Below are 14,316 nucleotides of genomic sequence, written 5' to 3'. Positions count from 1 at the left end.
TTTATATTTAGGCCCAGCAAAAATAAGGTGTATTAATGCCTATAAATCCAGCTTTTTTGAAAACTAGCTGTTTCAGCTATGCTATGTGCATAATATGCATTATTGTACAAACATAGTTTAAATTTTCTTAAGATTTTTCATATATCTAAGTGAATGACTGTATAAAAATTCAAAGTAGTTGAGTTTTTTTAATACAAAGACCTGATGAGTAATTGATAAACCCTGTAAAAAAAACCAACCGAACAACCTTATGTGAAGGGTTTTTTCCTGTTGTGCAATTGGTAATGTTCCTGTCTGTCCTCAGACAGGATGTAGTTTATGCGACTTGTTTATTTAGGAACTACTGTTGGGTGTCAACATTAGCATGTAAGCTTATCTGCCAGGGAAGAGAGAAGACCATGCTTTCAATCCATACTCTATTTTTGGATTGTGCTGAGAGTATTAGTCCCATTATCAAGCACATAAACCAGCAGTTAAAGTGTATCAACCTATGATGCCTGAAAAGTTTGAGCTTTCTGTTTTACTTTAACAAGGTTGTTTTTTTCCTACCGTGAGAGAGTAGCAGTTTTGAAATTGCTAAACAAGAAGAGAGTTTAATTTGATATAAGTTCAAGTGGCTCCTGAAGGTTAAAGGAGATAATGTCACCCTCACAAAGTTTTCCTTTGTTCTGATTGACAAATCCACTGTGTGTCTATCTAGGCATTGCATTAAAAGCCTTAGGAGGATCCCAAGGGCACAAGAAAAGGCAAGGAAATAACTTTTTGGACATCAGGTGTCTTAGCTCAGTGCTACTGACTGTCAGTGTCACGTATCATCTTTGCCACATGCCTGTCTGTCTCTTCCTCCTGACTGTAATTGCTTAACCACTGAAATGTGAAGGAAAAAGCTGGGTAAAGAAACTGGATATAAGCACAAATGTGATACTGGTTCCTAAATGACTTGGCATCTTGCATTTATTGGAATATATAGCCTAGTGAAACTGGAGCACTATTTGTTGTCCAGCAGTCTTAGCTGTATACAGGAACAGGAATTCATTAAACATGATGTTACTGTTAGTGAAGTTATGCCAATGGATTTGTTTTCCAGATTAATTTTCTGACTTGCTCAGCCAAACTTTTTTCTGCAGGCACTCGTCCTAAAGAGTGGCTTTTAATCGTCCTGTGTCTTAAGACTTTCAGTCGTACTAGGTAACTTTTTCCTTCCCTCCCTTAGATAAGATGTGAGTTTTTGGAGTAGAAACATTAGAAAGACATTCCCCACTTTGTCCTATGGTGGTGGTAGAGCATGTTTTTATCCTTTTCATACCAGAAGCACTTCAGAGCATTCCATGCAACTTGAGAATGAATATATCACCTAAGAGCTCTGACACTCAGTATGCTTCCAGTTCTGTCACAAACTTTTGAGTAATTAATCTTGAATAACGTGTGTTGTGGAATGGGTGTAAATCCCAGGGTTTGTACTTTGAGCGTGACTGAAATCTTAACCTTTCAATGGAGACATGTTTTTTCCAATAAAATGGTTTTTTTTTTTTGTTTAACTTTTTCTAGACTTACTTTCAAAACAGGCTGAGGTTAAAAGGTAAATCTAAAGACAAATGATAAAGTAGTAGGAAATTGCCTAATCTTGTGATGCTGTGTAGCACGTAAGCAGTATACCCAAGCTGCTGCTGAATTCTTGATGAATCCTGAATTGAAGTACTTCTCTCTGTTAACTTGTGATCTAATGACATTAACTGTACGTTTTTAACTTCTAATAATTTCTGGCCCTACAAAAGGCAACTTACAGAAAGAGAGTTGTTAGCCGACCCAGCTATGAAAACCGCTTTTTGCTCATCAGAGAAAAACCTCCTACCTATGCTCCTTGTCTTCGTTTATGCAACATAAATTTTACTGCTTGTTCTTCCACCTGAAGGTATAGCTGAAGTACTGTTTTTGTTTAGGAAATTGAATAATGATCTGGTTTAATGACCTTCCTATTGATTCAGGGAGAAATGCGTGCTGGTTGATTGCCAAAACTGTCACTGACTTCTTCATTGTGTAAATATATTTCACTTCAGAGAGTAAGCATTTCCTTCTTCTAGGGTGGTAAAAGTATCTTCAAACAGAACCTTCTTTTTCAGACCATAACAGTAATTAATTCAGAGCTGCACAATTAAATGTAATCAAACTCTTGAGACTTCTCTATCCTTACAAATCAAGTGTTTTGCAGGACATCAAGAAGAGAATCCTGTGATTACAAAGGTCTAACTAGATAGGTTCAGATGACAGCCTAATGTGAACAAGCTTCCCTGTCTACTGCATAACTTGATACATTCTTGGGCCTTGTCTGTACCTGAAACTTTCTACTGAACAACTTGAAAAGCAGTCGTCATCAATAGTTAGAAACTTAAAGCAGTGGATATTTGATTGTCTGCGTATATACTAGTGTGTTTTCTTTATTTTATAAGTGGAGTTAATCTAAATCTTGACTGATGACCTGTAAGCATAAGCTTGTGTTGGGGTGCTAGCTGACGACATGGGAGACCTGGGCTGCCTTCCTCATTTCTGCTCTGAACTGGCTCATCTTGGCAAAATTCTTATTCTATCTGTGTCTTAGTTGTGTACTGACAGATGGAACAAACTGTGTATTTTTCTGGAACGTTGTAAAACATATTAGAGTGTGAAAGATGCATAGGTATAAATGCATAATGTATCTTAAATTTGGCAATGTTAGCTTAAGATGCCAATTTCCAAAGCCTGCCTATTAACATTAAATTTGGAACATCTAGTTCAAAATGTCTTCTAAAGTAACATTTTTTTTTTATGAAAGGGAGGCTGCTTTTTTAAAAAAAACTCTGAAGATTGTGCTGAAAGTGGCTATGTTGACTTGAGCATTCTGTGGTACCTTTTGAGAGGTTGCGTTGAAAGGATTCCATCAGTTCAAGAGCTGGTTTATCATGTGAGGTTTTTTTCTCCTCCCAGGTTGATTCCACTAATGCTGGAAGAGTATTAGCTTCTGATGCAGCTGTGTTCTTGAAAAAGTCTGGATTGACAGATCTGGTACTTGGAAAGGTATTTATTGACAATTACTTAATTATCCTATCTCTTGCTGCAGTGTAAATTAGAATACCTAGTGGTGCTACAGGATGTGTGGTCTTCCCTAATGTGTTTTTAGTTTCTTCAATAGTTTTCCATTTCAGTAGCTCTGCTTATTTTACTATGTATATAGTTTGTGGTGGAAATTAAAACAATATTTAAATTTGTTACCACAAATAAATGCTATCATGAAAATTAAGATCTGAACTTTTGTCCAAGAATGCATTGCTAAATGGACTGAGAACTTGCCAGCTTCCTCAGTGTTGTAGAACACTGTCTAATTTTTTTTCTGTTTTAGATTTGGGACTTAGCTGACACTGATGGCAAAGGTATCCTGAACAAACAGGTACAATTATTTATATCATGTATGAAGTTACTCTCACCATTACCAAGCCTCAAAATAAGATAAAAGTTAGATTTCTGGTTCAGGAAAGTAGTTTTGCTAGCCGATTTGTTTTTCAGATATTTGTTACCGGAACTAAATACATACTTCCCATGTCAGTGTAAGCTACAATAAATTAAGCAGCCTTCAGTTACCTCATCAGTTTTTCTTCCAAGTCATAAAATGCGCTGTCGCATAGCTCTGCAATACAATAAACTGAGAAGTAATGTACTGTAATGTACTGAATAATGTAATGTATTTACTACAAAGGTGACTTTTTACTCTTAATATTGGAGGAAACTTAACCCAGCAGTTAAAATTCTATTAAAGTCTTCAGAATTCGCACTTATCTAATTTCAGTGAATTTCACATAAGTGTATCAGTCATTAGTGTTTGGAGTTGTTCTTACAAAGTTATAGCTGTGAGCAGTATAGCAGTAAGACTTATGTATCAGTGATGCTACTGAAAAACTCTGTTGTGCATTGTTGTTGCTGTTTGAAGTATAGTTACTTAGACGGTGGCAGATGGGGAGCTGCTTCATCCCATGGTAGGAAAAGGAAGAGCTTGTAGCATCTACCAAACTTTTTTTTTTTCCTGACTTCTTCTTTTGGTTCATTTTTTTCCTCATGTACCTTTCTTTCCTCCCCATCAATCACCTGCCACCTTTGGGATCAAAACAGTTCCTCCAAGATAAACAGTTCTAATTGCTACTTTAAATTTTCAGTGCTCTGCCATAGAAGAACTGAGTGCTGAGAACTGGCTGCACTAGCCAGAAGCCACTAAATGCTTGGAGCTGGCAGTTAAAAACATTGACGCACTGGAAGAATTCAGTGGTTGCCAGCTGCTGCTTTCTGTTGCTTTGTGACCCCCTTTGAAGCCGTTTGCAGCCCCTTTGTATATATAGCAATGCTAGAAAAGCTGATACTTATTCTGAAATCTGGGTGTTTTCTCATAAGAAATCATTTAAATTTTCATTTTTCCTGTAGGAATTTTTTGTGGCGTTGCGACTCGTAGCATGTGCACAGAATGGATTGGACGTTTCCCTGAGTAGTCTTAATTTGCCTGTTCCTCCACCAAGATTTGTAAGATTTGTTTTTTAATTGAACGTACCAACTCATTAGTAAGATCTGCTTTTAAGTCAACAGTAAGGAATCTTTGGTATAAATGCCAAACACATCTGAAAGTGATATTGTAGGGCAATAGGGCCTTACAGTAGGGGAAAATTAATCAATTGGGAAAATGAATAAGATGCTGTATTTGCTAGAGGGGATTTAAAAATAAGATTGTATGTAATTTGAATGTGTACGGTACTTGTTCTATTAGTGTTGTCCTTAATGGGAGGAACATTTCCAGTTTCTTACTGTAAATTTTGCTGTCCTTAACTAGGGCATGAGTAGCTAGTTCTGGCTTTGAGAAGGAGCAATTTCTCCAATAAGGGAGTGGGTTTGTTGGATCAGAAAAAATTGTCTTTTAATACACTTTTTTTCCCTGTTTTTTTTTTCAGACTGATACTAGTAGTCCTTTGCTCCTCAGTGGAACAGCATCAAGTGATGTACCATGGGCTGTTAAGGTAGAGGCTGTTACCTAGAACTATGATATGGTTTGCAAGAAAGGAAAAGTCTGAGAAAAATGTCAGCTATAGTTTATAACATACAATAAATTATCATTTGTATCAAATCTGTAACTGGGGTGGTAGACCTAATTTCTTAAAAACACTTGTCCCTTGGGAAATCTCTTTATGTTTACAAATTTCGTTTACTGGGAATAGTTATCCGAAGCCATGAAAATAATTGAAGAATAAATCACACTGGGTTTTGGATGAGTCTGTAGCTAACTTAGGAATAATCTTTTTTTTATATGTATATTGTTTTTAAGCATCAGGATCTGCAGTCTGTGTGTTTCCAACTGTAACTTTAAAAAAAATGTTCATACTTTTGAAAGAACTACTGCTTCTTAGTCTACCAGTGGGACTATTTCCATAAGCAATACTTTTCTTCTGCCCCTGCAGCTGGAAGACAAGGCCAAGTATGATGCTATTTTTGACAGCCTAAATCCTGTGAATGGACTGTTGTCAGGGGATAAGGTGAAACCTGTACTCCTTAACTCGAAACTGCCAGTGGATATCTTAGGACGAGTAAGAATATCTTTCTACTTAATTGTTAATTTGCAAATAATAATTGTGCTACACTCAGCAGTATCTGTTTTTCAAACTGAAGATAATAGGCCTAACTATTAAATACTATAAATACTGTCTTATGGAGTGACCCCCACATGTGGAACTGTTAAACTGTAAAATAAATAAATATTTTTTTATATTTTACCACAGTGTCAGTTATATGTACTCTTTAATGTTTTGTTTAGAGCAAGGTGCCATTAGTGCACTCTGTCTCTAACTTAAGAATCTCTCTTCTTTTGCATGGTTTATGTTAACGTATGCAGCTCACTGAAAATTAATGCTGTTAATCTTGATAGAACTTAAGATATGGTGGAGGGAGGCTGTTTGTACATTTATTTGTAATGAAGCTTTAAATACGAAACTGCTGCAGTTTAAGCCAACATCCCTATATTCTCATTTTTATTGGTAGGTGTGGGAATTGAGTGATATTGACCGTGATGGAATGTTGGATCGAGATGAGTTTGCAGTTGTAAGTATCTTCTGCCTCTTGGGATTCTGAAAGCCTTACTGTGGAGGTTTAAAATACATGCATTGTGTATTAGTTTTTGTCTGTTTGTGTGGTTCAGTCATTGCCTTCATTCAGTTTTAGTACTAGCTGGTGTTTCTGTCAGTTTATCAAATGTCTCTCATTACACAGCAGTAACTTTATTTGTGGACTAAAGGAGTCATTAAAAACTTATACCTGCGATCTGCTGTCCCATGAGAGACTGAGTAATTTCACTGAACAAGTTCTACCTTAACTTTTAGATTGTTTATAGTACTTGAATGCCTCAATATAACTTTGAGGACAATTTTAAATAAATGATGTATAAATTCTACCTTGCTATGAACTTTTGAAGAATTTTAACACTATTAATGCCAGGACTGATGATATAACGTAATAAGCAGTAAATAAGTTTCATTTCCCCCAAGAGATGGCAAGTGAGAGGAGAGTGGGAGGCTTTTTATAAGTTTTGAATGTGATAGTAATCACGCATCAAATTTTTCTCAAAACTTTCAGCTTGGTTTTGCATATAAGTGAATTGGAGAGGAAGGAGTTAGATGTTGACTCTGGAGGAAAGGGTTTCATTTTACATAGAGAAATATCAAGCCTAAGTTTAAAGGTTTGGAAAAGCTAACAAAATACCTTAACTGAGATCTGCACTGCAAGAATGTTGAGAAAATAATGTGATCCTTCTGCCCTCAGGTGGGATGAAAGCGAGACTTTAATTTTAATTTCTACAAACTAAACTATAGCTTATCCTTTTGGAGTCAAAATAAAAAAAAAAAAAACCAACAAACAACCAAAAGCACAAAAAGAAGGTTAAAAATGTTTTTAATTGCCAAGAATTGATGTTATGGACAACCAATTTGTGTTTTTTGTAATGTAAATTTGATGAATTTACCTTTTTCTGCCGTCACATATATTTTTGAGAAAGGATGAAAGTGTAAAAATTGCTGGTTTGAATATTGTTTTAGTTATCTTCAGGTGCCTATATGCTTCAGTTTCTTCTGAAACCAATTCTGTTATGACTATACTAGTTAACTGGTGCTGTACTCAATTTCCTGTGTTTGTGCTGTAGTTCTTCAGACATACAGCTTTGAACTCAGGATTGATATGCTCTAGGCAGATGTTGGAGATAAACTGATAATCTTTAAAGGATTATTTATTTAAGATGCAGTTCTGTGTCTTGATCGATAGTTACTGAATCACTAAAATATACAAACACAACAAAATAACAGTTACTGAATGGAATAACTCCTGCAAAAACAGTGAATACATTAAAGTTAAGTGTTTAAAATGTTCTCCCAAATAAAATTTCACAAGTGGTGGTACAGCTTGGTAATGTTTAGGAGAGTCATTGTAGAATTTTAAAAGATCTTGAACTTCATTCAGTAAGCGAAAGTAGAAGGCAATAAACTGCAATTCAATTGAGGGGGCTTGTAAAGGAGAAACATAATAGAAAAAAAACCCCTACAAAGCTATTTCTTAGCTAATTCTTTAATTTATATATATAATTTTCTAATATATTTACATCCACACACCTTGTTTTATTGTTCAGGCCATGTTTTTGGTGTACTGTGCTTTGGAGAAAGAACCAGTGCCAATGTCCTTGCCTGCAGCTTTGGTGCCACCATCCAAGAGAAAACCTATTAGTGTTCCAGGAGCAATGCCATTAATTCCATCTTCAGCAGCTACCAAAGAGTCTCATCCATCCTTGCCACCTGTAGGCATTCTATCTGCCAAACCACCATTAACACAGGTACAGTTCTGAAGTTTTTTGGGGTTAGAAGATTTCTGTTCTTAATCCTGTGCTTTGGAGACTGCCTGTATGAAGAGTCTTGACATGAGTTTTTAGCTTCCTTCTTACTGTATTGAATGGTTGATGAATTTGAGGAGGCTGATGGGAGATCTGGCAGAAAGTACAAAATTCATCTTCTGCTTTTTTTCAAAGCATCGAGTTCAAATGTCAGAATATTAAGAAAACAGTTTAAAAATATTGTCCACGTATGCATTTGCAGAACCTAAGTTTTCTGGCTGAAGATGATTTGACAAATTGTGGCAGGCATGTGTCTGGAGTTTTATGGATGCATATGCCTGCAATTTGAAGAAGACATTAATGAAAGCAGAATAGATAAATGTAATCAATGGAAAAAAACCACAAATGGTCTGTCATATCCACCTAAACACGCAAGACGTGGTGTTTGTTTCAAATATAATTATTAAGAAACTTGACACCTCTGCCCCCAGGCGTCTTTGTTAATCTTGGTCATTTTGCAGATGTTGGGGAAAATGTCTTTCCAAGCAGATAATAACTTCTACATTCTATTCAAGATAGGTAGGAATTGAGAGGGAGAATCTAAGGTAAGAGCTGTGGTACTTGATGCATAAGAAGGTGCTTAGTCATCTGGGTACCCATATTTGAGTAATTAGTAAGAAACTAGCATCTTCTGGAGGTGCTAAGGTTTTCTTCTTGGTAGTTTACTTGGTAAGTCTTGCTGTGTATGTTGCAGAGCAGTGCCCTTTTGGATGGGTGTTTCAGTGTATTTTTGTGTACAGCACCATTTGCGATTCATCTAGGTATCCTTGTATGCTGAAATTAGTGTCCACAAGCGTGCACCTGAAAGTAATTTCATTCAAAAAAACCCCAACCCTCTTTGTAGTAGCTTAGTGTTTGGAAAAAATGTTGCAGTGAGGGAAGTGGCTCCAATTCCCTTCTTTAGCTTGATTGGAGGTAAATTCTACAATTTAGAAGGTGCCAGCTATGAACAGGCTGGCCTTGAGCACTTCTTTGGGGCCTCCAGCTGAAGCTCTCTAGCTGTGTAAAGAGGAATAAAATTGATAGAGCCAGACAGTAAGCAGGGCTGTGACTGAGCACAGGGATGAAAGTACAGCCCTATTCTGGGAGGAGAACTGAGCTGCAGGGAATACCTTTAATAACATAGGCATAGAGAAAGAGCAGTATTGACCAGCCTTGTAAATGCTTTGCTTCTGCTTTTGGGATTGTTTGTGGATCTTTGTGCATCTCTATTTTGGAGCATAAAACTGGTTCATGAACTAGGTACCTATATCACTTTTAAAATCTGTGCTGTAGTCCTTGAATTATGTAACTTTGCAAGTAACTGTCTGAAAACAGAACGGCCTGTATCTTAGTATTGTGTGTTTTGTTTTGGTTTATGTTGTGTTTTCTTCTTCCATCCCCGCCCCCCTTCAGTGGGTTGTATCGCCTGCAGACAAAATTAAGTATGATGAGATCTTTGTGAAAACTGACAAGGACATGGATGGATTTGTGTCAGGTGTGGAAGCCAGAGAACTATTCTTGAAGACAGGACTGCCTTCTGCTCTTCTTGCACATATCTGGTAAGGTTTGGGGTTTTTTCCATGACAGCTGTTTGACTGGTGGCATGGTTCCTAGCACTTTTCATGGAAGGTGCTATGTTGACATTTCTGGAAACTGGAAGGTTTTTTTTTTTTGTACATAATATCATGGCCTTTGTATAGGCGGTGGTAACTCATTTGCTTCTGCTTTTGGAGAGAAATGAGGGGAAAACAGATTTATGCTATGTGTCATCTCCTAGAGGAGGAAGTAAAACTCCTGAACACAGATTGTTACAAATAAATACTGCGCTTCAGCTAAATCCCTGCATTTAAGACATCATAGTGTGGCTGTGTATCTAAACACAGCTACTATCCATGTACGGCCTTTCAGCAGATCAGAACTTAACTATAACAGAGCTCTTTGCATGTGGAGAGGAAGTGGTTGTGTATGTTTGAGTAATGTTTGCTATTTTTTACCATGCCTTACTTCTATATTGTATTTTTCTAGAAGAGATGTATACTAGGAATATGCACATTTTTAAATGACAGCAAGTACAATAAACAGGGCTATTCTTGCAGAACTGAGTATTTATTTCATGTGCGTATCTGTACAGGGCTCTCTGTGACACAAAGGACTGTGGAAAGCTTTCAAAGGAACAGTTTGCTTTGGCTTTCTATTTAATTAATCAGAAGTTAACAAAGGGCATTGATCCACCTCAGGCTCTGACTCCAGAGATGATTCCACCTTCAGACAGAGGTGTTGGCTTACAGAAGGTAAGGATGGGTTTGGCATTCTTGGTATAAATGTCAAACAAAGAGTGATAGTTTCAAATGCTATGCAAGAAGTGCCTCGAGTACTGGCATACCTTCAATTTATCATAATATCTGTAAGAAAACAAGTCTTAAGTGCAAAGAATTGACAAAACACTGTTTCATTCATGTTTCAAAATGAAGCTGTCATTTATTATGCCTGCCAACCAAGCGGAGAGATCTTATGTTGAGAAAGCACTTTATTCTGTTTTGAAAGAATAGACTTTCTACTACATGTGTAAAATTTTAGTTTGCATTTGAAATAACATGCACAAGTTCAGTGTTTTTCTCCTATGCTCATGACTACTTTTTTTACATTTCTTTTTTTTAGAAGTCTGGAAACAATGTGAGCTAAATGAAGTTTAGAATTACATATTTAAAGTTTTAAAAGTAAATGGCCCTCCATTTTATACTTCACAGATTGTTTAAATGTCTTCAGTCTGTTAATTGCCATCTGTCTTAATTCAGCAGTAGACTACCCCTCAGCAGTTCAAGTTGTATTTATTAGAATGGTAGAGGTCTTCACAAATGCTTGCACTACGCATCACGAAGACTGATGTGGGTTACCTTTTCTTGGTTGTGCAAAACATTGACCCAATTCTCCAACTTTCTTGAACAGAATGAAAAACTTGCACCTGAAAAAATGAAACTCAAAGTTTGGCACAATTTTTGAGTTTCTGCAACTGCTATCTAATTTCTTTTTACATTCTGTTTTTAAAAAGTAATTGCTTTATTTGCAGCTCTACTAATCTTTTTTGTATGTTTGCTTTCCTTTCTATGTCTCTTTTCTAGTTTGGACTGTTTTTTCCATTCTGCACCACTCTGCTTTTCATCCTTATTATTCTGTCAGTTTGTTAACTCTGCTTTCTCAAGGTTAGAGAATCTTTGCTTTTCTAATATTTACTGTCTGTTGGTTTAATAGTGAACATCCTTCTAAGACTCTTACATAGTCACTGAAACAGTACAGCCCTTCTTAAGTGTCACAATATGTTACAATCTCAAATTATTGCTGATTTCTGTTGTTATTCATCTGGAGGAACCCCAAGGTTCTTCCTTGAACCCAGACCTCTGTGGCTTTTACCTGTTGGTGATATGTGCTGCATAAGTTTATAAGAGAAAACATTACATCTTAGACTGATGAAATTGCTGGGGAAGTGGTGACAGAGCAGTAGCCCAGTGTGACAGTTCACAGTTATCATTAGGACTAATACTTATGGTTTTACTGATAATACTGCAGAAAATGTAGTGATCAGAACACATTAGATGAGATCCATGTTCATTACTGTGGTTCTTTATGTGTTAAGTTGTTTTTATAGGAATCTCAAAGACGTCAATGAGAGTTGGTTTGGTTTTTGGGTTTTTTTTTTTTGCGTTGCTAATGTAAATGATGAGAGTAAGAACATGGTAAAAGAAGCTAAGTTAGGTTTTAGTTAGCCCTGTACCTTACCAAGAATGTTTTACTAGATTGAGCTGAACCGTCAGCTCACGTTGAGCTTTTTCAAAGGAGATATTGCCTTGTTGATATGAAAGAACCCGTTTCTTCAATATTATTGCTCAAGAACTGAGCCTGAAGAATGAAAGCAGTAGGCAGAAATAGACTTTTTGCTGATTTTCATGAAATGGCGTGGCTTACATTGTTAAAAAAACACACCTGAGGCTTTAGCTTCTGAATTGGCCAATGTAAAGGTAGTAGCAGGAGTATCAGTAAGTATAATGGCCATCCATTTTAAAGTAGGGAAAGTTAACTTTATCCTTCTTGCTAGACGTTCAGAATGCATATATATGTATATTGCTGTTACGTAATGTTTGGTTTCCTTACAGAATTTTATTGCCACACTAATGAAATTTATTTCAATTTTGAGTGGGGCCTGAATATAGATCCTGTGAATGGGACGCAGCAGCAGCCTAGTACTTGTTGCTGTGTTTCTTTACCTAGTACTGTTTGTACGCACCAAACTGGACTTGTGTTACCAGCCATAAAACTTAAACTTACATGCAAGTTCCTTTTAAAGAATTTTGACAAGAATTTACTTCTATTACTATTTAGAATTAAAACTCATTGTTCGCATGCGTGTTGCAGTGCAGCAAATGGCAGCAGAGAGTTCTAACCTTTGTTTTTTAACTTGTGTATTGAAGCTAAAATGTTGGCTTTTATGTTCCTCCTCTGCACCAGTTCTCCTGAACAATTCAAAATAAGTTTTAACTACATTTTGCTCAAGTCTGATTCTGGTGTTTGCACAGAATTTCTTTAACTGATGAGAGGAGGAGGCCTGAAAATAATTAGTGCTTTTGAAACTAGTAGATCCATGTTTTCCTTCTGTCTCCTTCTTAGAAGAAGTAAAAACTTTCTCATTGGAAAACAATGAGCAACTCCATAAAACTCCCTTGTAATTCCTTTAGAACAGGATTAAACTTCATAGCTGTTTTTCCCACTTGAGAAGCTGTACGCTAACTGGTTTAAGAATAGCTGTATGGGGGGATTATTGCTAGTTTATGCCATTTGTTCTAGTAAAATGTGTGAATAATCTATAGTTCTGATGAATAATATTCTCTGCCACAGTATCCTCAGATTTACTGTTTAGGTCTTTTCAAGGCTCTTGTTATTTTTTTTTTCCAGAGTATGAGCTTGAGTATCAACATGTAGTTAATAGTATTTTGATTTGTCTTTAGAGAAATTTCAGCATTTAAGGACTTCTGTATTATTGTAGGAACATCCCTTGCCTTTTTTAATTTTATGTATATACTTCTCTTCTGAACTTTGTGTTTGCCCTGGATGACTTTATTGAAGACCTGAAGGAACTGATGTATTTATAGCAGGTAGTTACTGCACCTGTGGCTTCCTGAACATGTCCATGTTGTGATACGGCACAGTAGAACAATTAAAGCATTTGCTAATTTGTCTCCAGCATTTGTTCTCTAGTCATTTATGTGTACTTTTTAAAAATAAATAATTTATATTACATGAAGGAAATGGTAACTTACAGGTGTAAGTTACCTATGGCTTTGCATTATCGAAAGAATATGGCTTTGCATTATCGAAGTTTCTTTCAGTACTCTGGAGGTTCAAGTTAAACTAGCTCAATATCACGTGAAGCATTGCAAATGGGTCTGTACTCTGCAACAGGAGAATCACCAGTGTGAAGAAATATAAACAGAAAAGTAGTAACCAAACCAGACTGCTATTAAGTGAATGCTAGGAAGCCAGCTAAATATTAACTACAAGACGAATAATTTTAGAATTAGATTTTATTTTCTATATTATCAGGTGTACTGTGCTTTTGTGCAAGAAGTTTTCAAGAGTTTATGGGAGACAAATGCTGTTTGAATTATTAAATGTGTTGGATGTATGTTGTGTTCTGTTAATATAGCATCTGGACTATTTTGGGTTTTTTTTTATAAGATTGAAGGTTTCAAATACTATGGTAGCAAAAGCTGTTAATGAGGATAGCTCATGCTGTCACAAAAAGTCAAGTGAATAGCTTTGGATAGCGTAAACAATAAACTAACAGTATGCATTTTTTATCTTTCAGAATATTCAAGGACCGAATTCTGTAGCAGATTTTTCTGCAATTAAAGAACTTGATACATTAAACAATGAAATAGTAGACCTGCAGAGGTAGGTAAAGGAGAGGAATAGTCATAGTTGCCTTTATCAGTTGTGCTACTTACTAGTTCTTAAAATACAATTTCATACATAAAAGAGAACCAAGTGGTAATAGTCTGCTTTGCTAAAATAAATGGTTAGCATGTCTGTAAATATCTGTGATACTGTTTAACACTTCTACTCTTTGCTCAGGTGAGTGAACAGCAAGGCTGTGAAAGCTCTGTCTATCATACCTTCTGGGTGTGTTTCAGAGGGCTGGGTATCTTAGCATCCTGAGGTGGAAATATTCTCTCTTATCCATCTTTTTTGGCAGATGAGAATAGAGCAGATCTTTAGGATGCTGGAACCATGAACTAAATTGGTATCAGTTGTCCTTGATTTGTAGATGGACTTCTAAGGGCTTTTATTCTAGTGGCAGTAAGGAAGTGAGATGGGAAAGAAGAAGAAACGTGTAGGGTGGAGAGTGGGAA

At 36.2% G+C, this 14,316-nt stretch overlaps 2 protein-coding genes across 5 annotated transcripts in view; one reads left to right on the top strand and one right to left on the bottom strand.

The window, feature by feature from the left end:
• The window catches only part of OSBPL9 (oxysterol binding protein like 9), a 185,899-nt gene that overhangs the window by 96,332 nt on the left and 75,251 nt on the right, over positions 1-14,316 (bottom strand). The gene's annotated exons all lie outside the window — the stretch shown is intronic.
• Positions 1-14,316, top strand: part of EPS15 (epidermal growth factor receptor pathway substrate 15) — a 49,586-nt gene that overhangs the window by 9,650 nt on the left and 25,620 nt on the right. For all 4 annotated transcript variants that reach the window (XM_069863112.1, XM_069863113.1, XM_069863109.1 and 1 more), the window contains exons 3-12: positions 2,962-3,051; positions 3,374-3,421; positions 4,444-4,539; positions 4,962-5,027; positions 5,466-5,591; positions 6,043-6,102; positions 7,676-7,876; positions 9,329-9,474; positions 10,047-10,206; positions 13,773-13,858. In XM_069863112.1, the coding sequence (XP_069719213.1) occupies positions 2,962-3,051; positions 3,374-3,421; positions 4,444-4,539; positions 4,962-5,027; positions 5,466-5,591; positions 6,043-6,102; positions 7,676-7,876; positions 9,329-9,474; positions 10,047-10,206; positions 13,773-13,858 (1,079 nt within the window). The remainder of the gene's footprint in view (positions 1-2,961; positions 3,052-3,373; positions 3,422-4,443; positions 4,540-4,961; positions 5,028-5,465; positions 5,592-6,042; positions 6,103-7,675; positions 7,877-9,328; positions 9,475-10,046; positions 10,207-13,772; positions 13,859-14,316) is intronic.

This window comes from Phaenicophaeus curvirostris, chromosome 8 (genome assembly GCF_032191515.1).
Source record: "Phaenicophaeus curvirostris isolate KB17595 chromosome 8, BPBGC_Pcur_1.0, whole genome shotgun sequence".
Classification (NCBI taxonomy): Eukaryota; Metazoa; Chordata; class Aves; order Cuculiformes; family Cuculidae; genus Phaenicophaeus; species Phaenicophaeus curvirostris.
This window is presented reverse-complemented; position numbering and strand designations above follow the sequence as displayed.